The 26,185-nt window shown below is 50.4% G+C and overlaps 2 protein-coding genes across 7 annotated transcripts; one reads left to right on the forward strand and one right to left on the reverse strand.

Moving 5' to 3' along the window:
* The first annotated feature begins 919 nt into the window (after positions 1 to 919).
* On the forward strand, positions 920 to 5,403 carry Dlk2 (delta like non-canonical Notch ligand 2). Its single transcript, XM_021721875.3, has 6 exons — positions 920 to 1,205; positions 1,588 to 1,847; positions 2,116 to 2,179; positions 3,107 to 3,237; positions 3,690 to 3,834; positions 4,479 to 5,403. Exons 2-6 carry the CDS (start codon positions 1,772 to 1,774, stop codon positions 5,212 to 5,214), a joined length of 1,152 nt encoding a protein of 383 aa, XP_021577550.1. The 5' UTR covers positions 920 to 1,205; positions 1,588 to 1,771; the 3' UTR covers positions 5,215 to 5,403.
* On the reverse strand, positions 5,328 to 25,252 carry Abcc10 (ATP binding cassette subfamily C member 10). Of its 6 annotated transcripts, none has more exons than XM_078019971.1 (23): positions 25,033 to 25,248; positions 24,714 to 24,902; positions 21,335 to 21,812; positions 20,591 to 20,716; positions 20,246 to 20,473; positions 19,364 to 19,520; positions 19,053 to 19,162; positions 16,635 to 16,714; positions 15,905 to 16,076; positions 14,301 to 14,399; positions 13,767 to 13,956; positions 12,691 to 12,768; positions 12,330 to 12,524; positions 11,744 to 11,897; positions 11,370 to 11,559; positions 9,457 to 9,800; positions 8,973 to 9,142; positions 8,229 to 8,389; positions 7,669 to 7,919; positions 6,564 to 6,709; positions 6,386 to 6,483; positions 6,110 to 6,222; positions 5,328 to 5,796 (listed from the first exon to the last, which is right to left on the reverse strand). In XM_078019971.1, exons 2-23 carry the CDS (start codon positions 24,878 to 24,880, stop codon positions 5,634 to 5,636), a joined length of 3,870 nt encoding a protein of 1,289 aa, XP_077876097.1. In that variant the 5' UTR covers positions 24,881 to 24,902; positions 25,033 to 25,248; the 3' UTR covers positions 5,328 to 5,633. The 6 variants fall into 6 exon arrangements, with proteins under 6 accessions (XP_077876097.1, XP_077876096.1, XP_005318702.2 ...); XM_078019970.1 differs by having other exon boundaries at positions 21,092 to 21,812; XM_005318645.5 differs by having other exon boundaries at positions 20,591 to 21,812; positions 25,033 to 25,250.
* Between the last annotated feature and the right edge of the window lie 933 nt (positions 25,253 to 26,185).

The following is a 26,185-nucleotide window of genomic DNA, read 5'->3' on the forward strand; positions in this document are numbered from 1 at the left end:
TAAGGCTAGAGACTCTCCAATGTTTTGAATTTAAAAATGGCAAAATTTCTATCAGAAGGAATGGGACTTAGCCTTCCTGATCTCCTGCACTCTTGCCCTGGGCAAACAAGAAACTATGTTTCAGGTCCTCGCCTTGTTCAGGTGTCTAAGCCTATAGTAGGGACAGGTAAAAAGCCTAGAAGGGCAGTTCTCCCCAACTTCTCCCTAGAAAACTCTAAAGTGAACTCCTGGTTGAGGCAATATTAACCTGAGGACAAGAACAGTTGTGATGGGGTCCAGAGGCTAGAAGTGTGTATGTGTAGAGGTAACACTGACAAAATCGGGGCATTCCCAGTTCAGGGAGGCTTCCTAGAGGTGGTTACGGGAAGGAATGGGGTGGAAGATTGAAACTGATGGGGAAAAGGAGGGGTGGACCGGGCTGATATTTAGATAGGCACGTGTTAATCCTGGAAGGCTGTAGATGATAATGAGAGAAAGAGGGGGGGGGGCGAGGAGGAAAGGAGCTGACGGAAGAAGCCTGCGAGGAAGATTCTTCAAGCGGGGTGGAAAAGAGGGCGGAGCAGGCTGGCGACAGTAGGAGGGCGGGGAGCAAGTGCGCCCTGATTGTGCACGGGATATATATGAAAGCGTGATGGGCAGCCGACTGGTGAGAGCGGAGGTGGGGCGTGGGGTGAGGGGCACGAGTCAGGAAGCGGGGATGGGAGATGGGATAATAGCAGAGATCCGCACCATTGGCCGGCAACTCACAGTGTGTGCCCAAGATTAGACTCCCAAGATTTCCTTATTTTCGTTGCTTGAAGGAAGGTTCGGGGAGGTTAGGTGGGCGCGGAGGGCGGGGTCTCGGTGGGCACGGAATGGTGCTGGAGCGCAAGTGAGGTGTGGCCGTGCGTGGCCGGGGGTGGGCGCTGGACGCGGGAGGGCGGGGGGCGGGCCGGCAGCGGCCAGGAACTGGGAGAGGCGGGCTCCGCCGGCACACGCCGCCCCTGGCAGGGGGCCGAACACGCGAGAGGAGCCGCCGCCGCCGCCGCCGCTCGGGGTCGCCTCTAGCCCCAGATTCCCGAGCGCTTGGCTGGCATGGCAGCGGCCTCGGCGCCCGGCCCCGCGGCCAGCTAGGGGCGGCCTCGCGTCCCTGCCCAGCCCCTCATTGGAGCCCGTCGGATCCGGCCTCGCTCTGCTGCCCGGGACACGCCGCCTCCCAGCCGGAGGTGAGGACAGGGGCGTGCAGGGCTAGACGCTGTGGGGATTCCAGGCCCTGAGCAGTCGCCAAGCCGAGCGCGCTGAGATGGGAAGGGAACGTGGGAGCTAGTCCTAGAGGGTGGGTGTCGTAGGTGCGGGTAAGGGACTGCTCGCTGCCGGGAACCAGGAACAGTCCCTGCTTCTGGCCCCCGCGTTCCCTCCGTGCTCGAGGACGCCTCTCGGTGCTGTCCCTATCCCCGCAAACCCCTCGGTCCCGACCGCGATCCCTACCAGCCCCAGCCATTCCTGTGCCGCCGTGGCCTCGCTTGGCGCTGCCCATCCTTCCTGCAGACCCTTCTCCCGAATTTCTAGCTCCAGTCCCCTCTCCTGCTCTACCCTTCCCGGTTCCAGGTTCCGGCTACCCGCATCCACTTCTTCTGTCCCGGTGCCCTGCTCCGTCGTCGGCTTTTGTCAATTGGAGCCCATATCTTTGCCGCTATCTCCGCGTCCAGCCGCCTCCCAGCCAGTGCCATCCCACAGGTGTCTACACGTCTGGCCGTCCATCCGTCGGTCCCTCCTGGGGCGGACGCTGACCATGCCCAGCGGTTGCCGCCGCCTACATCTCGTGTGCCTGTTGTGCATCCTGGGGGCATCAGGTCAGCCTGTCAGAGGTGAGAGAGCCACAGGGTTCCAGTCGCCTCCCTGCCAGGCAGTCCTAGCTTGCGCGTTGACCTCTGCTGGCCAGAGACGGCACTGCAGCCACTCTGACCAGCGGACCTGATGAGACTTGGGTCCTCCCTTTAAAGCGGGATGGGTCTGCTTGCCCGGGCCAGACCTGAGTCCACCCAATAACTAGAACCATGAATCCTCTCCCGAGTTCATATTCCAGGAACCTGAACCCTGACCCGGACTCACCACTTCCAAATCAATCTCTTCCAGCGGATGACTGCAGCTCCCACTGTGACCTGGCCCACGGCTGCTGTGCACCTGATGGCTCTTGCAGGTACCTATCCCCAGCACTGCTCCAAACCCTTTGCTCTCCATTTCCCAGACCTTCACCCCCACAATTAGGTCAGGCCTCAAGTCAGAGTGCCCAGGGGCTTAAGACCCTACTGTTCACCCTATCACTTCTTATGACATATAAGGCAGACTGGCCAACTTCCTTCCCACCCCACCATTGCCATTGGCCTCACCTCTCTTGCTTTTTCTAGTTTATCTTTCCCAACTCTGACCCAGAAATTCTGAAACATTGCTCTTCAAGACCTCTAGAAGGAGACTTGAAGCTTGAGAGTTTGGAAATTAAGAGCTACAAGGAAAAGGGAAGATAAAAAGAGAGGTAGCTTAGGAAAGAGGGGCAGTAACTGGGGAGCAGAACTTGTGATATATGAGGTTCTTTCTAGATGACTTGAAGCAACTGATTCACTGAGGTGGAGGGTGAGTCAAATTCTGTAGCAGGAAGAAAGTGGACATAAGAAATGAGCTGAGGCAGGTTGCTCAATGGACTGGGAATGTTTGAGACTACATCTTTGGGAGGGCTTTAAAAAATAGTCGTTTGCCTTGGAATTCAGTGGGAAGATGGCCCTGATGACCTTTCAAGGTCAGTCTTTGCTTAATTGGTTGTAAACACATTAGACATGCCAGGAGTGGTACTGGAGGCATTTATGGAAAGGATCTTATTTCTTCCCCAACACAAGCCTATAAGGTGTATCTTCAATTCTTGGTGAGGACACTAAGGTTCAGAAAGGCTAGACAAAGCACAGAACCAGGACTAGAGCACTGGTTTTGGATACTCAGTTTCTGTATGTGTCCCATGATCCTGCACAGGCCTATACCTGCCTGAGACAGTTCTGGGTTCCCATTTCCTTCTGGTTTCAAGAAGCTCTGGTTCTGCATCCTCCCAGAACCCTTACCTTGTGCTTCTTCCTCTCAGGTGTGACCCAGGCTGGGAGGGGCTGCATTGTGAACGCTGTGTGAGAATGCCTGGCTGTCAGCATGGTACCTGCCACCAGCCCTGGCAATGCATCTGCCACAGTGGCTGGGCAGGCAAGTTCTGCGACAAAGGTAGGGGTAGGGAAGCTCTTGGTTGGGGAGTTCTTGTGTCTTAGAACATTCATTAGTCTTTATTCATTAAGCAACTATTGTGTTCTGCTTTTAAATCCTCAAATACATGGTATTTTATCCTTTTTGATTTTCTACCTACCTGTTGTAAGAATTTGCCCTCAGCATAACCCCATGAGGTTGGAAAGGTTGCTACTAAAAAAGACTTATTTTACACATGAGGAAACTAAGGTTCACAGAAAAGCTATAGCTTGCCCAGTCAGTTTGAGACAGACTGCCAGAACAAGAGCCAGGTGCCTCCTGACTCCAACATCAGGGTGGTTTCCCTCAGTACACCATCTCAGCCTACGGTGTACACACACAGACTTGGGTCCAAAAGGGCTAGCCGTGTAGGCCTGGGCAGGTCTGATAACCAGATATGAGGGGTGATCAAAAGCCTTCTGTTTCTTCTCCAGATGAGCACATCTGCACCTCCCAGTCCCCCTGCCGGAATGGAGGCCAGTGTGTATATGATGGGGGTGGCGAGTACCACTGCGTGTGCCTACCAGGATTCCATGGGCATGACTGTGAGCGCAAGGCTGGACCCTGTGAGCAGGCAGGGTGAGTGCTGGGCTTGTGGCAAGGTTACACTAGAATCTGGTGACAGGATGAAAAAGGCAGGACTACAAAGAGCCAGGAGAACTGAGGGTCAGGCCCACATGACCACAATAAAACCCCTGGCTCAGGATTTGTTGTTCAACTTTTTTTGTATCTTCTGAGCCATTTCTTCAACAAGCTATAGGAGCTGGAGGTGTAACAGATAATGTATGACAGCTCTGGTTGGAAGGGTGGGTGAGAGGAGAATGAGGGAACAGAAACTGGCATGCAGCTCTTAAAGATATCCCACACAGCAGCCTTATACCTCTTTGTATGGATGATGAAACAGCCCCACAGGAATGGACTTGTCCTTGTTTCAGCTTTAGGATAAGAGCTTGGGGGGATAATAATAGCACATTTATTCTCAGGCCTGCCTTTGGGCCAGACCCTATGCTAAATGCTTGACATCTGATTCTCTCATTTAACCCTCACATTGTGCAGCTAAGTACTATTTTTATTCTCATTTTTAAAATGAGATATTTGAGACCCAGAGAGAGTAGACCAAGGTGACACAGCTAGGAAGGGGGGACGGTAGTCAGGATGCTGACCAAGGCCATCTTGCAGGTGTTAGAAGTTGGTGTCAATATCCTTTCCCATCCCCACTGCAGCTCCCCATGTCGGAACGGCGGGCAATGCCAGGACGACCAGGGCTTTGCCCTCAACTTCACATGCCGCTGCTTGGCGGGCTTTGTGGGTGCCCACTGTGAGGTGAATGTAGACGACTGCCTGATGCGGCCTTGTGCTAATGGTGCCACCTGCCTTGATGGCATAAACCGCTTTTCCTGCCTCTGCCCTGAGGGCTTTGCTGGACGCTTCTGCACCATCAACCTGGATGACTGTGCCAGCCGCCCGTGCCAGAGAGGGGCTCGCTGTCGAGACCGGGTCCATGACTTTGACTGCCTGTGCCCCAGTGGTTACGGTGGCAAGACTTGTGAGCTTGTCTTACCTGTCCCAGACCCTGCCACCACGGTGGGCACTCCCCTAGGGCCCACCTCGGCTGTGGTGGTACCTGCTACAGGGCCAGTCCCCCACAGCGTGGGGGCAGGTCTTCTGAGGATCTCTGTGAAGGAGGTGGTGCGGAGACAAGAAGCTGGGCTAGGTGAGTCTAGCTTGGTGGCTCTGGTAGTGTTTGGGGCCCTCACTGCCGCCCTGGTCCTGTCCACTGTATTGTTGACCCTGAGGGCTTGGCGCCGGGGCATCTGTCCCCCAGGACCCTGTTGCTATCCTGCCCCACATTATGCCCCAGCACGGCAGGACCAGGAATGTCAGGTTAGCATGCTGCCAGCAGGGCTCCCCCTGCCACCCGACCTGCCCCTTGAGCCTGGAAAGACCACAGCACTGTGATGGAGGTGGGGGCTTTCTGGCCCCCTTCCTTACCTCCTCCACCCCTCAGCCTGGAGTGGTCCTTTCTTGCTACCCCTCAGTTTGGGTATACATACTGAGGGGAGACTTCAGCCTTGTACCAGAAATATTATTTTTTTAATATACAGAATGTAAGACAGGAATTTTATCAAATAAAACTATGAAAATGCACGTGGGCTCCTATGCCAGAAAACCCACCTCAAGTCACAGGTGCAAGAGGGCCAGACCAGAGGCCTGATTCTGGGGAAGGCTTAGCACTCTGCCCTCAGGGAGGGACCAACGAGGAACCCAGGTTGCCATTTCTCCTCTGGGGAAGTGAGGGAGGTAGAGCCACAGAGGAGAAGCAGCAAGCCCTTCCGGGTCACCTGGAGGAGAGAACTCTGGAGGGTGCAGTGTGGGGCTCAGGGTCCTCCAAGAGAGGAAGGGCCTCCCTGCTGGCTACTCTGCAGCAGCTGTTGGAACAGTGAGTGGGGCTGGTTACGCAGGGCAGAGGGGGAGTCCAGCTCCATGACCCTCCCTGCTTGTAGCACCAGCACCCGGTCGGAGTTCAGGATTGTGTTGAGCCTGTGTGGGAGAAGGTGGTCAGTGTAGAGAGCAGAGGACAATGCCCTAAAGGAAAAAACTGATGAGCTGTCTGTCCCTACCCCTCAGGACTTCAGAGGTCTGTCCCCACAGGCATTAGTCCCTGGCTCCATGCTGAGGAGGGACTGCAAAGGTCCCTTAAATAATGTGCTACTAAGGGCCCAGAATAGTGTGTGGAAAAAGAGGAGCCAAGATCTATGGGCCCAGATCCTTGGGTTCCTGAAAATACTGAGGGCAGGCTGTGGGTCCATGTCACCATGGTCCTTGATTAGTCTTATTCTGGATACTTGCACACCTGTGAGCAATGGTCAGCACTGTTTTGTTGGCAAAGCGTTTGCGGATGGTCTGCTGGAGCAGCTGGTCTGTCTTCTGGTCCACACTTGCTGTAGCCTCATCAATGCACAGAACCTGAAATGTATGTTGAGGAAACGGAGGGAGGAAGGGAGGCATAGGGAGCTATAATCCAGTGCACACCTATAGCGGCCGCAGCCTGCTCTTCCTTGCAACTTCTCTCCAACCCCTTCTTTACCCTGACACATCCCCTGTCTCCTTTCTGATCCTCTCACCTTACCTTGGCATCTGTGAGGAGAGCCCTGGCCAGACATAGCAGCTGCCTCTGTCCCAGGGACAAGCTCCGGCCCCCCTCGCCCAGCTCGCCATGCAGACCACCTGTAAGATGGAGCATTTTCATTGTGGGCCAAACCTCTCCCTGCTCCTTCCCTGCTACCAGGGTCAGACCCAGCACTCACCCATGGAGATGATCACCTCACTCAGATGGCACTGTTCTAGGGCCTGCCACAAGGCCCTGTCCTCATATAGGCCCTGAGGATCCAGGTTTTCCCGAACAGTCCCACTGAACAAAAAGGGTTCCTGGGGGATGATAGCTAGCTGTGACCTGGGGCACAAGGACAAGAGATCCAGGCTGGAGATGTGGCCACTTCTGCCAGCATCACAGGTTTTAACTATGGAGCTTGTTCTTCTAGGAAAGCCTGGGGATGAGACCTGTACACCATCCACTCTGCTTCCCACCCCATCTCCACTAACTGGCCAATCAGTTAGCTATGCACATAGAACTGTGCTGGCATTATGAGTAACACCAAAGAAACCAAAGGCCTGGACTCGGGCCTTAAGCAGCCTACATTTCACCGAGGTACAAAACAATAAGAAAAAACAAGGGCTAAATTGTGTGGCACAGACTCCAGGGACAGCAGTAGCTATGCAGGGAATGACCACAGTAGCTAAATGGGGAGGGGCCCTTCTGGGTGGAGAGGCCTGGAGTTGGATCTTGAGCCAAAACTCAGAAGACAGAAGAGGCAGGGCCAGGGTCATGTGTACAACCTTAGCATACAGCTTGCCTACCTTTTCCACATCATGGAACTGAAAGAAAATACTCGGTTTACCTAGGGCCGGGGCTGAGGGCTCTGTGGAACAGAGGAGGCCACTTGTGGCATGGATGGTGTCCGGTTATCCCAAGAACTGTCTACTGAGCTGGAGAGTCAAGGGATATCAGGATCCCCTGGGAACCTCTGATATAGAAGGTAGTGACTAGTGTCTAAAGTGGAGACAAGAAAGATGGAGCTGGAAATGTAGCCTGGGTCAGGGTGAGGAAGACCCCAAGGCTGCTGGCCAACTCTGCACCTGAGGAGGAGCTTGCTGGCTTCACTTGCTCATCTTCTCCACCTTATCCCAATTGACCCTGGCTGCCCTGAGAGTATAGAAACCTTCTAGCTATGCCCTCCTCTAGGTGCCATGACCGTGGCCCTGCTTCTTCTGTCTTCTGAGTTTTGGCTCAAGATCCAACTCCAGGCCTCTCCACCCTCTTCCCTTTTTACCAACCTCCTTCCCCCCCCAGACCTGAGCTCAGCCAGCTCTAGCTGGCTGGTGTCCACGCCGTCCAGCAGCACTCTCCCCATACTGGGCTCCAGCAGCCGGAACAGCACCAAAAACAGGGAAGACTTGCCAGAGCCCGTTCGGCCTACAATGCCCAACTTCTCTCCAGGTTGCACACGGAAGGTCACCCCATCCAGGGCATTTGGCAGCCCTGGCCGGTACACCAACACCACATCCTGGAACTCCACGCTTCCCTGGGTCAGCCAGCTGATGCCCTGCACAAGGGAGGGGGCTCATGAATAGGAGATGGAGGGAAATGGTTGAGATGAAGAGTGACAGTGAGGAGGGGGTTGGAAGGTATACAGAGGGGAGAATAATAAGAAATGGGTGGTCTGAGAAGAAAGATGGGGGAATGGGGAAAGATGGGAGGCTAAATGCAGGGATGAGGGACAAAGTACATAGAGATCGTGCAGAGAAGCAAGGGAGCTGAGCAAAAGCAAAGGAGCTTGAGGGAAGGCTGAGGCCTTCAGGAGACCCTGCAGGGATCTGGAGCTCTGGCCTGGGGTGGTGGGGTACCAGCCTACCTGCAGTGGCCGGCTCTGAGGCTCCTGAGGCAGTTCACAGGAGTACTCCTCCAAGCGCTCGACGCTCACTAGCATGGTTTCTGTCTGTGTGAAGCTGCTCACCAGGCCTGAGAGCAGGCCTGTCAGGGACAGGGCATAAGACAGCGACAAGCCCACCAGCCCTGGGGAGAAGAGCACCAGCTGCTGGGGGAGGCCTGGACACTGGGACATGTGTGGGAAGTGGAGGGCAGAACAGAGGAATCCCAGCTATGGATTATGGGTGGTTAAAGGAAGTTGGTAGAGAAGCAGGCAGATGATAAGACCTAGTCAGAAGCATAGGAGGCTATATGCACAGGAGCAGAGTGGTGTAGAGAAGACATAATGGGACTGGGGATAGAGCTCAGCTGGTAGAGTGCGTGCCTTGTGTGCACAAGGACCTGGGTTCAATCCCCAGCATCACAGGGAAAAAAAAAAGAGAGACAGAGAGAGAAGCCCTGAGGGGTAAGAGGTGGAAGGGGGCAGGATGATATGACTTAGGGATGGGTACAGGGAAGGGATTCAGATCAGAAGACTCATTCTAGTACAGATCCTACACCACCAGAGCAAGTCACTCCTGGAGACAGTTCCCTCAGTTCTCAAGTGGCAGTGATAATGATGAGACCACCTCACAGGGAACCCCAAATGGGAGGGGGATTTGGTGGGGGGAATAGTGCAGGGTGCTGGAGTGACTTGCTCCTGGGGTAAGGATGAAGGGTTGGGTGGTACCTGGGTTAGCAAGGCCTTGCTGGTGCTGCACCAGGGCGATGCCTGCAATGGCACTGACCACTGCCGCCCCCATGAGCTGTAGCTGAATGTCCAGCCACTGTGTTGTGGCACAAGAAGAAAACTGGCATCTCTGGTTTAGCTCTAGGAGTTGCTGGTTTTTCTCCTCAAACCTGGGGGAGACCAGGAGGGAAGTGAGGCCACTCCACTGCTATGCTGATCCACCCAGGCTCCTTTACAGTTCACCTTCTTCTGAGCCATTTATACACCATAGGCCTCACCTACGGAGGCAGAGAGGCCCATGTATTCTTTTGAAGGGGACCTGCTCTGCCTCTTTCTGCTGTTTTCCTCCTTTACCTTAGTACCCTTTCTCCCAGAAGGTCTGGATCCTCCTACCCCACATGCCTCTCTTATCAGGGGTCTATTCACTCCTCCCCACAGCACACCTTGCCCCGTGAGCTGTGGTTAGGAAATGCACATCACACACCTGTAGGTGGCCCCAGCTGCCCGGAGCACGGGGAGGCCGGCTAAGGTGTCAGCCAGGTGGGTATACAGTGGAGACAGGGTGAGGCTGCCCAGGCGCCGAAGCTCTCGTGCCGAGGCCCTGTAGTAGTACTGCACACGGTAGTACATGATGCCCAAAGGTGGTAGCAGCAGCAGCAACCAGGGCAGGCCAAAGCCCAGCACGGCCAGGAGGCCCAGCAGGCCAGCTGCATTGGCCAGTAGGATGTTGAGAAGGAAGGGCAAGCTGTCATCTGCACAGGCCACATCAGAGGAGAATCGGTTTAGGATCCGGCCATTGGGCGTGGAGTCAAAGAAAGTCACTGGTGCCTGGAAGAGATGGGGTTGGGGAAGAGCAGGGTCTGGAGAAAAAGAGTTGGTAGGCAGCCCTGGGAGAGGTGGAGTGTTAAATACAAAAGGAGCCTGGGGACAAAGGAGATACAGGTGGAGTTTGGAGGAAGACTGTCCCAGGATAGGAAACACTCCCTAATTCCTCTGGCCAGTGGCAACCTTATGAGGCCATGTTGGCCATTCCTCCTACTCTAAGCCGGACATATCTACTACCCTTTCAAGAGTAGGGAGCTAATATTTATCCTGAAGATAGGGGCTTTGGGCCAGTGAATGGGATCCAGTTAGATGTCAGGAGGAACATCTTGATTGCCCATGACTGGACAGATTGGTAAGTATTATCACTCAAAGTCACAGTTAAGACCTCAGGCTCTGGAGTCAGGCTGCAATTCAAACTCCAGCTCTGCCACTTAGAAGACACGAGACCCCATGCAAGGGACACATTTATCTCTCAAAGGATCAACTCTTAGTTACTAAAAGTTATTTTTCTAAATTTTGTGATATTCACGGTATTTATCCATTTTTAAACATTTGTAATTTGCTATGCTTTTTTCATCCCAAATAAATTTTCATGTTTGTTAAAAAAAAAAGAACTAGCCTTGGCCAGGTCAACTCCCAGTTTCCTCATCTATGAAATGGGGATATTGTAAGGTCCTAATAATGATAAGAAAAGACCGTCATAACAGCAACTTTAATAATAACTGCTAAATGAGCACTTATTTCTGCCAGGCAATATCCTAAGCACTTTCCATAAGCTAATTAGTGTAATCCAATACAAGTAAGCAATAGAATAGATATACACTTAGCAACAGGGATAGATCTTAGAAACAGCCCTAAATAAAAATCATAAGAAAGAGCTGGGTGCAGTGGCACATGCCTATAATCCCAGCGGCTCTGGAGGTGGAGGCAGGATTGCAAGTCCAAAGCCAGCCTCAGCGATAGCAAGGTGCTAAGCAAAGCAACTCAGTGAGACCCTATCTTTAAGTAAAATTCAAAATAGGGCTGGGGATGTGGTTCAGTAGTCAAGTACCCCTGAGTTCAATCCCCAATTCCTATCCCCCTGAAAAATTTTTAAGAAATAGAATGTGAACTCTAACGCAGTATTATTTACATAAATTAAAAATAGGCACACATATAATATAGGCATTTTGAAAAATAGACACAAAAAGACATATATTGAACACAATGGAAATGGTTGTTTATCAGGGAAAGGAGGAGAAGTAGAAATAGGGTATGGAGATACAAGGGGATAAACAAATGAGACAGAAAAGGGGCCTTGCACAAACTAAAAGGTCAACGCTTCGTACTTCAAAACTGAAGTAACCTTGAGGAAGATTCTCTTATTTGCCCCATTTTGCAAATGAGAAACTATAGGTTTAAGTCACTGGATTGGAATCCAGAAGCTACTCTGCTCTGTGATCTCCCCAAGTCTCAAAGGTTGCCACTGTGCTATACCCACCTATGAGGGGCTCTGTACTTCTGAGGACTAGGGATGTATGATACTCCCTGAACAGAGCCCATGCACTCCCCCACACCCTCTCATCCCCTTACCATGAGGACTCGATGCAGCAGGCGGTGATGCAGGGTGGCAGCTGCTTGGAGGGTACCTGCTGCAAAAAGCACTGCCCGGAGAAGGGTGCATAGAGAGTTGACACCAGCAATAGTCGCATATACGGTGAGGTAGAAACGGACGTCTGAGGAGCCATTGGGGGCAGCTTTGGGCAATGGGAACACTGGGGTGCTGGGTAATGGGGAGGGGATTATGGTAACCCAAAGTAGGGCCACTCAAGTGGTCCCTCCCCTCCCCAGGCCACTTGTCTCCACCCTCCAGGAGACAAAGCCCATGAAACACCCAGCCCTCAACCTCGCTTTCTCCCTGGAGGCCACTGAGAGTAACAGGTCTATTCCCAGCCCCAGGTACTCACTAGAGGCTTCCGGGGGAGAAGAGGAGTAGCTGTGCTGAGAAAAGCCTGGGGGATCCTGGGCTGGTGGAGGCCAGCATCTCCTCTGAGCTATTCCTGGCTGCCCTCAGCTGAGAGATCCAGTGGGACAGCCACCAGTCAGCAGCATTGCTTGTGGCTGGATGGGGGTGGGAAGAGGAAGTTGTGAGACTCCTCTTCTTCTGTTCTATTCAAATATCTTCTTCTTCCTCTGACTTTGACTCTGGTTCCTACACTCTGCAACCCTGGGGCCTCCCCTACTTGCCACTATTCTGCATCCTCCCTATGTGAGCTTCTTTCCCAGACCATCACCCTTCAGCTCTGAGAATAGCATGAATTCAAATTTGCAGAACAGGGCTCCTGTGAGGGGCATATCAGAAGGCTCCCATGGAGTACAGCTCTCTGACTTTGTCAGAATTGGGGGAGGTGCCTTTTGTCTCAACTGTTGCCTATATTTAGTGAGTCTCTGGGCTTTGTGGTGATTAGCACAAGGAGATGGTGGTAACAGGCACCTGGACAATATGGCTGTGGGATGAGGGAGGAGTGTTAGGGATTCCAGGATTCATCTCACCTTGCATTAGGAGAAGAGAGAAGAGGATGGCAAACGCCAGGCCCTGGCCCACGGCCCTCCAGTATGTGCAGTACACATGCAAGGCCACGGCACCCTCCTTCTTGCTTTCCTCCTGCAGGAGGCGGCCAGATTCGTTCTGCTCCACCTTTAGCCCTTCCTTTGTTTTCTCTGGGTCCTGTACTGACAGGGCCTTGGCTAGGAGAATCAGGGAGATCATGGAAGAATTAAGCTTACAGAATGATAGCTAAAAACTACCATTTTCAAACTATTGGTGTCTCAGAGGAGAAGGCAGGTTTTGAAAAAAAATCTCTACAGTGTGACTGTGAAAAGGAAGCCCCTTCCTCCCACCTCTTGGTCGCACCTGAGTCAGGCTCTTGTCCATTTTCAGCCCAGGCTTTGGGGACAGCTTGTACCAATGGGAGAATCTCAGAGGGAGGCCCTGGAAGGCACAAAGGGAGATTACAGTACACTGTTAAGTGTCTATACTACGCCTTTCTAACTGTGTACAATCCCACCTTTTTTTTTTTTTTTTTTCCCTGCTGTACTGGGAGTTGAACCCAGGGGCACTCTACCTCCCCAACCCCTTTTTAATTTTTTTTTTTTTTGTGTGTGTGTGTGTGTATGTGTGATGCCGTGATTGAACCCAGGGCCTTATGCATGCGAGGCTGGCACTCTACCAACTGAGCTATATCCCCAGCTCCTTTTTAAATTTTGAGATAGGACCTCATAAATAGCCCAGGTTGGCCTCAAACTTGTGATCCTCCTGCCCAAGTCTCCCAAGTTGTTGGGATTACAGCCATTCGACACCGTGCCCATCTCCACTTCTTTCTTTGGTCCTCCCTAACCCATCCTAGTGGAATACTGCTCTGTGTCCCCCTACACTCTGAGCAGGACTCAGCAAGTCCATCCCTCTGCACCCAGAGTCCAACCAGCAGATGGACAAAGGAGAAGAATCAGTCATGCATGAGCACCCTGATCAGGTTCAGCTCTTTGTTGCAGAGCTTTTCAATTCCTGACACTCAGTTCCTGATATTCCAGTTGAGCCTCATTTCTTCCTGTTACTCTCCCAGTGAACTTGCAGATGGTCATAGCCCTCTGGATATATAATCCTTCCATTTTTTTGTTTGTTTTCTTTACAAAAATGCTGTTCTAAACCCAAATGCTTTCTCCTCTCTTGAAAACATCAGATTGTCTTGAGATTCTAGTTCTCAAAGTTCCTAGGAGCACTCAGTCAGAAAGTCCCTGAGTCCCACATCTGCTGGCATTTCACCAGTACATGCCTCTTCCCTCCTGTTCTGTGAAGGCAGGAGGAGGTGAGACCCGGACTCAGGCCACACATGGAAAGGGCGGGCGGCATGGTCTGTACTTGAAAATCCACCTGTCTCTCTTCCTTCATCACACACCTCCCTCACCTGACTGGCTCCTGCCCCACATTACCAGCCCGGACAAGGTGCCCAGCCTCCATAAGCAGCACCAGGTCAGCCCTTTCCAGGTATTCAGTGCGGTGGGTGCACAGCAGCCGTGTAGTGTGACTCAGCACTCCCAGGATGCACTTGTGCAGCAGGTGGTTGGCCACATCCGCATCCACAGCAGCCAGGGGGTCATCAAGAAGATAGAGTGCTTTCTCCTAGAAAGAGGCCAGGTCCAGAGGCTCTTGAAGGCCTGGTCTCACAGCAGCCAGAGAAGACAGTTGACAGCAACTCTGGGGTCTATCCTCAGAGTTGTAGGGAAGGAAGTGAGACCTGAGTGTGGACTTCTCTTAAATCAAACAACACCAGAGACCCAGGGCCAGTCTCTGCCTCAAAGTTGCAAAAGGAGGATGGCTTGGCTAACACCTCATGAGCATGGGGTAGGGGAGGAATGTAGGTGTCGATGTCAATGAAAATATTCCTATCCCCTCATTCAGTCAAGCTCCCAAGGCTCTGGATTGCTTCCACCTCCTGGACCTTGACACCCTGTCCTTGAATTTACCTGGTATACAGCACGAGCAAGAGCAATCCGGGCACGCTGTCCCCCACTGAGGGTCACACCCTTCTCCCCAACCTCTGTCTGGTCTCCTGCAGGCAGGATCTAATGAAACAGATACACCAGTGGTCAACCAGCTCCTCAAATATCTTCTACCCTGTTTCCTGTCCCTTTGTAGGCTCCTTTGTAGGAAAGAGATGACAAGCATCAAGACAGCTAGGGAGCTTCAGATTGGATTTATACTTGGGATGAGTCAATCAGTAGTGACAAGCCATATCTCCAACAATATCTAGCATTTAATGAACACCTATTATGTGCTTAACACTTTATAAACATTATCTCATTTGAACCCCACAGGGGAAGGACACAAACCCAGATTCTTAACCACTGTGTCATGCTTACTACCCTACCTTTTTATTTTAATTTTTAATTAATTAATTTTTTAAAGATGGGGGTCCTCACCAAGTTGCCCAATCTGGCTTTGAATTCGTGATCTTCCTGCCTCGGTCTCCTAAGCAGCTGGAATTATAGGTATGCCATGGTGCTCAACATTATCCTTTTTTTTCCTTTTAATCTTGCCTTTTTAACAGGCAAGGATGATGATGGGTCAATCTGATGTGAAAACTTTCATAGGTTTTCAGAGAAGAAATATACTCTGAGCTTTCTTGTGGCCTCAGGAGTGGTCTGCTAAGCTATGAGGTCTCCTTAACCAGAGGAAGCACCTGTGATTCATAGATGTTGAGTCTTTTGACAGAAAGGCTTGTTATTTGTCTCTTTTCCCAGTCCCTAGAACACCACTCAGGACTCAAGAGACACTGGGAAATTCTTAATGTAGAATCAAATGAAAAATGAACACAGGATACACCATGGTCAATGTCGTGATTCTCCAAAGTCATGCTGTTCTAAACCCGACTGCTTTCTTCTCTTTTCTCCTTTCTCCAGGGAAGTTCCACATTTATCTGGGAAAGTGGTAATGAATCCTGGGGTAGACATGGCGGTTGGGTGGAGAGGTCATGGGAGAAATCTGGAATCTCTTTCCTGATAAACTTGGTACTCTGGGCTGGGGATGTGGCTCAAGAGGTAGCGCGCTCGCTGGTGCTGGGTTCAATCCTCAACACCATATAAAAATAGAATAAAGATATTGTGTCCACCTAAAACTAAAAAATAAATATTAAAAAAATAATAATAAACTTGGTACTCTGAACTGGAGGGATGTGGGGGAGGGTGTTGAATTTAAGGGACTTGGCAGGCTTCCCTAGGTTTCCAAATGAGACCTTGACTCTTCTAAACCTTTTAGTGGAAGTGGGGAAGGCCTCCTGAATTGGAACCAGTAGCCAGACTGGTGCAGAGCAGAGCCTCATAGGGAACCCTTGCCTGGCCCCTTCAGGGATCTGAGGGGAAGGTGCTTTATTAACACCCACCTACCATCACCCCTGTAGGCCCAAGGGGAAGCAGGAACCAAGCAACTGTACCCTCTGAGAGAACCAGTCTGGGGTGGTTAAATGATGCCTGAGTAGAAACAAACCCTTTCCAAAGAAGCAAATTTCTAGTTTAAGTGTCAGAGACACAGGAGGAAGCAGGCAGCAAGAGTTTCAAGGACAGGTACTCACGCTGAGGTCCTCGTTGAGGGCACAGGCCTCTAGCACCTCCCCGTACAGCTGGGTGTCAAGAGTCTTCCCGAAGAGGATGTTGTCTCTGATAGTGGCAAACTGGATCCAGGGTTCCTGGGTGGCCAGGCCAAAGCCCTTGGATAGCCCCCACACTGCCACCTGCCCATGCAGCCTAGAGAGAGTCAAGTCAGCAACATGGGGACTAGCTCCCCACTGGGTCTCACCCTGCCCAGCCTCTGCCTCCCAGAAACTTCCTCAGACAGCTGCCTTCTACACAAAGTTACCCTTAGTGTTACATGACTGAGTTGATGCCCTCTGAGGTTGAGGGGTCCTAATGAGGCTGTCGGCCCATTCTGGCCTGGGAAGAAAGAAACTGCTCTTTGGCTATAGGCAAGCAGCTACCATGTCTATGTGCTCTGGAGCTCAGAAAAGAGTGGGGCACCACACTGTACTCATTCTCACCTGAGAACCACATTATCTGAAAGAACAGGTGACATTGGATGGTTTTTCTATCTTTTTATGGCACTCTGATATATGAATGATGACACAGTTGAATTCTTGACAATTCAAATGCCTTCCCTTTTCCAGACTAAAACCTCTTTCAGGAAAGGGGTCATATCTTGTCCTTTTGGTACCCCTGGCCCCCCAAAAGATGTCTGATACTCAGCAGGGGCTCAGTAGGTATTTACTAAAGGAGAGCAGAGGACAGCAGACACGGGAGGTCTATTACCTGTGCAATTCCCCAGCAATGGCAGCCAGCAATGAGGTCTTTCCACAGCCTACCTTCCCCACGATGCCCACCAGCATACCCTGCAAAGAAATCAATCACAGTCAGTACCTGTAGTTTGCAGAGGGAGGACAGAGGGGTAGTGGTAGTGGTCTCCCTCTTGAAGCTCTAGGCTGTTAATTCTCCCACTTTTTTGAGGCTTCTCTCTAGGTCCTAGGTAGTGTGCAGGGAAAAGAATTTTCCACTTCACAGGAGAAGTGCACTCAGGGCCTGCCTCCCTGTCTTATCTAGAGAAGCAGGTTTACATGCTCCACTCAGAGTTATTCTGTTCCACAGGCTGAGTGAAGGTCCTCTGAGGGGGAAAGCAGTTTGCAGAGAGAATGAGAGGAAACTATCTTAAGAATTCCAGGTATACTCCAAGGCAGGCATCCCAGAATGGGTAAGGGAAAGACTCGAGAAGCTTTGGATCCAGGCTTTGGATCCATGCTGGGCTGCTAAACCTTTCACCAGATTTCCAAAAACCATGGGCAAAAGGTGTCCTTTTCTGTGATTTGAGTTTATATTTTGTTCTCTCTTCATTTCTTAATTGTAACATACATTCAAAAAGCTATCTTCCTGCTGAAAAAAGAAAAAGATCCTTTAGACATGGGCCAGGGTCTTAGAAGCTCCTTTTTATATTTTTGGTACTGGGGATTGAAACCAGGGGTGCTTATCAAGAGCCACATCCCCAGCCCTTTTTATTTCTTATTTTGATTTTATTTATTTATTTATTTATTTTAAAAAGAGAGAGAGGTAGAGAGAGAGAGAATTTTTAATATTTATTTTTTAGTTTTCGGTGGACACAACATCTTTGTATGTGGTGCTGAGGATCGAACCTGGGCCGCACGCATGCCAGGCAAGCGTGTTACCGCTTGAGCCATATCCCCAGCCCTATTTCTTATTTTGAGACAGTGTCTCGCTAAGTTCCTTAGGGCTTTGCTAAGTTGCTGAGGTTGGTTTTGAACTTGGGATCTTCCTGCTTTGGCCTCCTGAGCTGTTGAGATTACAGGGAATGCCACCATGCCCTGCTTCAGAAGCTCCACTTGTCTGTGATGCCCTATAATGCCAGCCAGACTTGACCCATCTGCAAATGAGCACTAGACTCATCTGTGACCTTTCCTGGGATTGTGGGATCAGGTCCCAGAGACAGCTTCTCCCTCTTGCTGGATGCAGCCTGTAAATGGGAGGGCTCTCTGCAGTCACACCTCTTGCCCAATGGAGAGTGGGTCCACAGAGAGAATAAGGCAAACACACACAGCAGCAGACAGAAGAGAGAAAACTCTGCAAGTTGAGGCCTGGTCCTGAACTGTTTCTTAGATCTGGTTGCATTCTTGCCTTTGGATTCTACAATTCATCTCTATATCCTTATTACAAATTCTTGTTTGCTTAAGCTAGCTCCAGTAGGTTTCTATGACTTACATATTAAAAAAAAAAAGTCTTAACCCAGTAGTAAAATTCCTTTGAAAAATTCCAGCCTTGTCTTGCCTGAACTAAGAGGGAAAACAAAACATACAACCCAAGCCAGAAATGTGAGCCAAATGTGGTGTAGGCAATTCAGCCATCACTGTAGAACTCTGGGTTGAGCTATGAGGCAAGGGGTTGGACAGAGGTCAGGAGAAAGTGAAAAACTCAGGACTGGGATGAACAGGAGCCACCTTTTCTACCAGAAATTTTCCTGTTGTAAGCTCTTAACTTTGACTATGTAGAATGCCCAAATCATAAGGCTTAACTACTTTTCACTAGACTCGGTAGAGGCTCATCTATCCCCTTTGTAAAATCTTTCATTGAAGGGGTTGCTGGGCCTTTCCCCCAGGTCCCCAGCCTGGGGAGATGCTGAATAAATCGTGGGGTCCATTCTGAACTCTGCAGCCAGTGAAGGACAAAGGGAAGCAAAAGTACTCATTGGTCTGGATTGGGAGGATGTGAGCTGCCTAAAGACCATGGAGAGGTATAATTACTCTGGAAAACTGTGTGTGGGGAAGTGAAATCCAGAGATAAGGTGTTGCTCTGTACAGTGGCACATGCCTAAATTCTCAGGGACTCAGGAGGCAGAGGCAGGAGGTTAAGAAGTTTAAGGCCAGCTTCAGCAACTTAGTGAGAATCCTGTCTCAAAATAAAAAATAAGAAGGGCTGCAGATATAGCTCAGTGCTAGAGCATCCTGGGTCCAATCTTTAGTACTGCTAGAATAAAAACAAAAGCAAAATAGATGAGGTGTCATCCCTTAGGCTGGAACCTGCTCATCAAACCCCTCCACTCCTTTCCTCAACCATTAGAGCTGAAAGGACATCCAGCTATGATTGGCTCAGCCCTTGTTTATTTGTCACCGAGTTCCCATGTCCCTCATAATCTGGGGACTCTCCCAGGATACTTGTCCAACAAACCTTTTTCACTTCAAGGTGACTAATGAAGGTCTCCTGGCTAGTTCCAGCTGGGTCCCAGGAAAACAAGGCTTCATGCAACTCTAACACTGTAGATGGCTCTGTAGGGGGATCTGAAAAGACAAGAAACCACTTATCTTAGGATCCTAGTCTATCATCAACCTGCCTGGATGGGAAGGGTATATAGGGGGCATGTCATCTGCCCTCATCTACCTGCCAAAAGTAATTCAATCTCAGTCTGGCTCCGCTCTACCCACCCCCCACAGCATCTATGTACAGTGCCCAGGTGGTTACATCCTGCTGCTTCCCAATACCTGAGCTGTAGTATGCCTGGGGATTGTGATTTGGAAGGTCAAGGAAACGCTGGATCCGCACCAAGGACACTTTGGCCTCCAGGAGGCCATTGATGACCCAAGGGAAGTTGTTGAGGGGAAAAATGAGCATGCGCACCAATGCCAGGGCTGTGAACACCTGAGTGGGGTGAAAGGGGAGAAGGTATCACCCAAAGCCTGGGAACTACCTGAGAGCCTGCTTTTCTGAAGGCCCTGTGGACAGGTCTATAGAAGAAAGAACAGAGTAGGAGAGCTAAGGGGTTGACTGGGGAGTCCTTGGGTTATAAACTCCTCTAGGGATCCAGGTTGCATTTTTGTTGGTGTTTTTTTTTTCTTTTTTTTTGGGGGGGGGGAGTGGTACAGGGGATGGAACCCAGGACCTCATACACTCTTAAGCACATGTTCCATCACTGAGCTCCACCCTAGCCCTCCAGGCTGTATCTTTACAGATGCCCAGGCCCAGCTCACTCGAGACCTCAGAATTTCTAACTGGTAATAATACCTGGCCCTGACCAGATCCAACACTGGATTATGGATTTTTTTTCCCCAAGGTCATTAGGCTGAGGATAAAGAGATCTAACTGTAAGCCTGGATCTGACAGGAAGTTGCAGTAGAAGGAAGAGTAGAGGAAGAAAAGGAGTTCCTCCACAGAGGTAAGGCTTATATCTCCAAGGTCTCAAAAAAAAAAAAAAAAAATCACAGTGTCCCCTTGGCTGGGAAGGGATAAGGCAACCAGGGATCTTCCTTCTTTCTTTCAGAGCCAGCACTGAGGGCCTGAACAACATTTCCACTCTACCGCAGTCTCCTCGCCACTGCCTTCCCCTGTGCCTTCCTAGAGCTATCCCCTCCCTTCTCAGCCCTCACCTTGGTAGCAGTGAGCTGGTGCCCCATAAGGACATAGGTAATGAAGATGATGATGGTGATGACAACCGGCAAGGCGGCCCACAGGTATACACAGGCTGCGTCCAGGTATTTGATGACTCGGAGTCTTCCCAACTCTCGAGCCCGGTAGGCTTCAACTCGGGCCCCCAGTGCCTTCTCCCACCCAAAGAACTTGATGACTCGAATGCCACTTAGCAGTTCTGTCACAAGCTAGAGACAGGGGATAAGAGAGCAGTGTGAAGTAAAGACACTGCTCATGTGTCTGCTCCTCTGTTTGGATGCTGGGTGGGGTCAACAGATGGCTGAGTGATCCTGGAAGCTCCTCACCTTAACCCGTGCATCCTTATGCTGTAGCATCTCCTGGTTGCTGGCCATGATGCGGGTAGCAATCACTTTGTTGACAGGTACCAGCAGCAGGGCCAAGACCAGACCACCCACAAAGGCCAAGCCCACCTGGTTGTACAACAGATAGAGAGTGATGGCCAGCTGCAGGGGCAGGCCCCAGGCCTCATGGAAGCTGCTGGCAAAGTTTAGTAGCCGCTCAGAGTCAGTGCCTAGTAGGTTGAGGGCCTCCCCAGCAGGAGGACGACTGGGCCCCAGCTGTAAAGTCTTGCGGTATAGGATGTTCAGCACAGCCCCCCGTGCCTGCAGTGTCACCTTGCGTACCTCATACCCATATTGATTCTGTAGCACAGCACCCAATACCGCCCCACTAGCTAGCCCAAGGGCATAGAGCAAGCCATGGCTTAGTGGCTCTTGCCCTTCCTCAAGGAATCCCACCAGCAGGGAGAGCAAAAGAGGCCCTGAGAATCCCACCATGGTTCCCACCAGCTTGAGCAGTCCAAGTGCCAGGTAACGCCGCCCAAAGGCTCCATATAGGGCCCTCCACAGCCGGGCACCCTCTTGCCAGTGTGCCTGAAAGGCCCGGGCCAGGTAGGCTGGATGCAGCCTGCGAGGGAGATGGCAAGTGTCTTGGGGCTGCCGGAGCTCTCCCTGGGCCCCACGGGCCAGCAAGGGTGCCAGCCAGGCATAGGAAAAGCGTGACAGCCAACTCTCCCCATCTTCAGACACCTCGGGTTCCTGATCCTCAGAAGACAGGAAGGGCTCTTGAGTCCAGGGTTCTTGTGGCCCCCTCGGGGCTGCCCAGCCCAGTCCATAGGCCAAGATTGCTGCCAGCTGCAAAATGAGAAGACAGAGGCGGGCCAGGGGACCTGGGAGAAATGGGGGCAGCAATGTGCCCTTCTGGCAATGCCAGAGCAAGGTCAGCACTAGGGCTGGAGCTGGCAGGAAGGCTGCCAGAGCTAAGGTCAAGGGTCCCCGGGTGAGGCCATGAGGGGAATGAGCTAATGTCCACAGAGCCAGGCTGTGGCTGAGCCAGGCCATAGCTGCCACACACCCTGCCAGAACCTCCAGCCCTATGGGCCCTGGGCCTGCTCCTGGTGGCAAAGCAACTGGAAGGAGATCAAACAGTGGGAAGATGGAGAGTAGGAAAGAAGTTGCAATTCGGAGGTACCATCCAGGATTGCAGGGTAAGTTGTAGTTTGGATTCCTGGGAACAAAGGGGAAGAGAGAAAAGAAGGCATGTCATGGCTCAGGGCCCAGACATGCCCCGCACCTACAGGGAATGAACTCCCTCTCTTGCCTTGCACATAGTATCCTTACATCCCCCTCTGACTTCACCTTGGAACCCAGGGCCTTGTCTCCCAGGAAGCCTTCCCAAATTGATCCATACCATTTCAGAATTCATTCTTTCACCACAGGTATTAACAATTTTGAGTTAAGGATGTACTTACCATGAAGGCTATAATTAGAAAAAAAAATGCAAACTTCCACACAAATAACAGTATCAGATACAATATTTATTTTTATAAGTGTCAACCTGCTAGGCGTGGTGGCACATGCCTGTAATCCCAATGGCTCAGGAGGCTGAAGCAGGAGGATCTCAAAGCCAGTCTCAGCAATGGTGAGGCACTAAGCAACTCAGTGAGACCCTGCCCTTATTTTATTTGTTTATTTTTATGTGGTGCTGAGGATCGAACCCAGTGCCTCACACATGCCAGGCAAGTGCTCTGCCGCTGAGCTACAGCCCCAGCCCAAGACCCTGTCTCTAAATACAAAAAAGGGCTGGGGATGTAGCTCAGTGGTCAAGTGCCCCTGAGTTCAATCCCCAGTACCCTCCCCCCCAAAAAAGTATCAACCTAAGATTATCCTTAAACTCACCTAAAACATTATGAGATAAATACAAAATTTTCTTACAAACAGCTTCTATATTCTAATAGAAGAGCCCAAATTTTATAAAGCCTCAGAATATTATATTATTTGTCTTTCTACATGGTAAAAAGGGGTGTGGATTAATTTGTGATTCATTTAGCTGAAGAAAAATGGCTTTTCAGTTTTGTCTCTATCTTCTGGGCATAGAAAATTTTTTTTTAATTTGAATAATCAAAGAGTCCACATTAATAATCAATAAAGAGCCGGGCATGACAGTGCACACCTATAATCCCAGTGGTTCAGGAGGCTGCAAAATGAGAAGACAGAGTAGGGCCAGGGGCCCTGGGAGAAATGGGAGGATCACAAGTTCAGCAACGTAGGCACTTAGCAACTCAGCAAGACCCTGTTCTAAATAATATATATAAAAAAGGGCTGGGAATGTGGCTCAAGGGTTAGGCACTCCTGTGTTCAATCCTCAGTACCAAAAAAAAAAAAAAAAGAATCAATAAAGGAAAACAAACCTGCAGACATAATATCAGAATGCCTTGAAGGTCATATAAAAAGAGGACTAAATATGCCATGCCCTTTGTTAGCAGAGCTAGATTACTGAAAATGTTTAGCTGGAAACTAAAATACTTTGAGTTTTCTTAAATGTCCCCCAAATGAAGTTAGATGGAGGGGTTTTAGATTGGAATCAAAATCAGCCTCTAAAGTATGGGGGGAAGAAAAAGAATGCAGAGCCCAAGATCATTTTAACCAGTGGCCTATCCTTGGGCAGGTCTCTTTCCCTCCCTATCTCACTTTCCTCTTAGGTACAAAGAGCAATGAGGAGCAACACCCAAAGCTCTCCCATCTCCTTTCCTGAGATTCCAGATCTCTCTAATCCTTATCAGCAAAGCACAGATAGGTGAGTGACAGCCACAATCTCAATTAAGTACAAGATGGTTTTTCTACCTTCTCATTAGACTGTGAGTTCCCAAAGGACAATGCCAATTTTTGTTTGCTTGTTTTTGGTACTGGGAATTGAACCCAGGGGTGCCTAGCCACTGAGCCACATCCCCAGCCCTTTTTGTGTTTATTTTGAGACAGGGTCTCGATAAGTTGCTGAGACTGGCTTTGAACTTGTGATTCTCCTGCATCAGCCTTCTGAGCCACTGGGATTACAGGAGTGTGCCACCAGGCCCCCAATTTTTTGTTTTGAGATGAGAACTCAATGCGTTGTACAGGATGGTTTTGAACTCCTGGGCTCAAGTAATCCTGTCCAAGTAATTGAGATTTACAAGCATGCACCACTGTGCCAGGCCAAGACTGTGCCAATTTTTAATAGTGCCTTCTCTGAACAAGCAGCAGAAGTCTGTGCTGACTAATCTGCTCTAGCTTTTTGTCTTGTTTCATGTAAGAGACAAATCAGAATTCCTCCCCAACCAAGCAGGTCTGCTGCTTTTCCTACCAAGGCAGGGATTCATCAGTTTCCTAATACCTCTTGGATAGAGACACTTTTCTCTCTATCAGAGTAGGAACTCCCAAAGGCTGAGATCAGACTGTACTCCTGCTTTTTCAGCAGCCAGAGAGAGACTACCTTTGGCTGTCTGTAGTGATCCAGGAACAAAACTCAAAATCAAAGTGAGTCTAGCACCCACACCTTTCAGTTCTAAACCTGGGAAGCCTTAAGGTCTCCTCTGCAGCTGAGTCTAAATATGCTCTTCTTAGCCTAGTAATACTGAGGTTGCATGGATGGAAGTAGTAGAAACTTAAACACAAGTCATTCTTCTTGGGCTGAGAATGTAGCTCAGTGGGAGAGTTCCTGCCTAGCATGTATGAAGCCCTAGTTTGATCCCCAGGATTGCAATTAAGAACACACACACACACACACACACACACACACACACACGTCATCTTTCTTAGAACACTGTTCACCTAATTCATGTCAGTTGTATTTGAGTATCTTAAAATCTACAACAGGAATTTCTCCCATGCTTTGGGCCTTTAATATATACTAAGTACTGCACTATACGTTTAAATGCATTATTTAATTTAACCCTCTCGACAATGCTGAGACTAAGAGAAGGTAGATAATTTGCCCAAGAATAGCCACATTGCTAAGTGGTAACACTTGAGCTTTTACATCTGTCTTACTCCAAAGATCTCGAAATTCTGGTGACACTGAGGGGAGATGTGGGTTGCGGGTTAAGTCTGTACGCACACACTGGACAGAAATCTTGCAGCCCTCTCTACTCACCGCGGGGTGCCCAGATGACAGGCACTGAGCACCGCGAGAAGCGTGTGGGGAAGGACGCTGAGCACCAGCTGAGTGAAGCAGTGGCCCGTGGTGTTCCCCTCCCACAGCGGGAGTGGCCGCGCAGTGCTGGTGCCGCACAGCTGAGCCAGGACCCGCTCCACCGACATTTCACCAGAGCGGAATGCTGAGCTAAAAACCAGGAAAGAGAGCTCGTCCAAGGGTACGTCCCAATCGAGTTTCCCCGCCCTGTCCCCGCCCCTCGATCCTGACCCTCCCCTCACTCCCGCCCCAGGCCAGACCCCGCCCACTCTCGCGGTACCTCAGAGGATGAAAAAGAAATTTCACTTCCCAGAGTTGGCTGATTTCTGGTCAGGTCCGCTACTCAGCTCAACTCTTCCCACTCCTGTGACTGTCTTCTCCCAGTGATCCGGAACCTCAAACCTAAAGAAGTTGCTTTCCGCCGGATTCCGATACCTCAAGTACAGGTGGATGGAAAAGAACGTGTGGCTGATCAGGCTTCTCGGGCAGGCTCGGCGGGCGCCCCCTAGAGTTGGGAAGACTTACCAGATCGTGTTAGCTCCCCCTTGGCAGGGCTTCTACGCGCGCTTGCGCACCGCTTTCCTCTCGGTGCGGTTTCTGTACACGTGTTCCGCTGCCATCGTACAGTTGTACGGGCCTTGCGTGTGGGCTGGTCTGCTACCTAGCGCAGGTTCATTTTACACCGTCTCACTTGGAATATTCGCTCCTATCCACTCACTGCTTACTAGATGGCACAAGCATTTCACTTAAATGCTTGTAACTTACAGAGCTGAGGTCCAAACGTGCCTGCTACAGTAAGAGGTAACGCTGCTTTAAAACGTTTACAAACATTTATATATATATATATATGACTATGGCCGCGCAGGTTGGTGCACACCTGTAATCCCAGCGGCTGAAGAGGCTGAGGCAGGAAGATTACAAGTTCATAAGCAAACCTCAGCAATTTAGCGAGGCTCCAAACAACTTAAGGAGACCCAGTGAGGGGAAAAAAAATTAAAGGGACTAGGTAAGTGGCTCAGTGGTTAAGCGTCCCTGGATTGAATTCCTGGTACAAAAAAAAAAAAAAAAGGACTCATACGTAAGCAGTGTTGAGAGAGTTGTCTAATAGAGTGCTTAGGGCAAGTGCTTACAGCAAGTGCCTTGCCTAGAGTAGTACTCCAAAAAATAGTTTAGAATACAAGCTTTAGAGTTGGGTAGATGGACTTGGGTTCAAATCCTGACCACAACAATTTTTAGCAGTGTGATGCTAAGCAAGTTATTTCTGTATCATTGTTTTATTTTCCAGGTATGTATATTGGTAGCTATTTCACACAAGTGTGTGCAGCACATGAAGAAAAGTAGCCCTGTAACAGGGGTCCACTCCCTGCTTTGAACCTACCCTTGCTGATCTGCCCCTGCAGCTTTTTGTTTGTTTGTTTGTCTTGTTTTTTAGT

The sequence above is a fragment of the Ictidomys tridecemlineatus genome, chromosome 8 (genome assembly GCF_052094955.1).
Source record: "Ictidomys tridecemlineatus isolate mIctTri1 chromosome 8, mIctTri1.hap1, whole genome shotgun sequence".
NCBI classification, from domain to species: Eukaryota; Metazoa; Chordata; class Mammalia; order Rodentia; family Sciuridae; genus Ictidomys; species Ictidomys tridecemlineatus.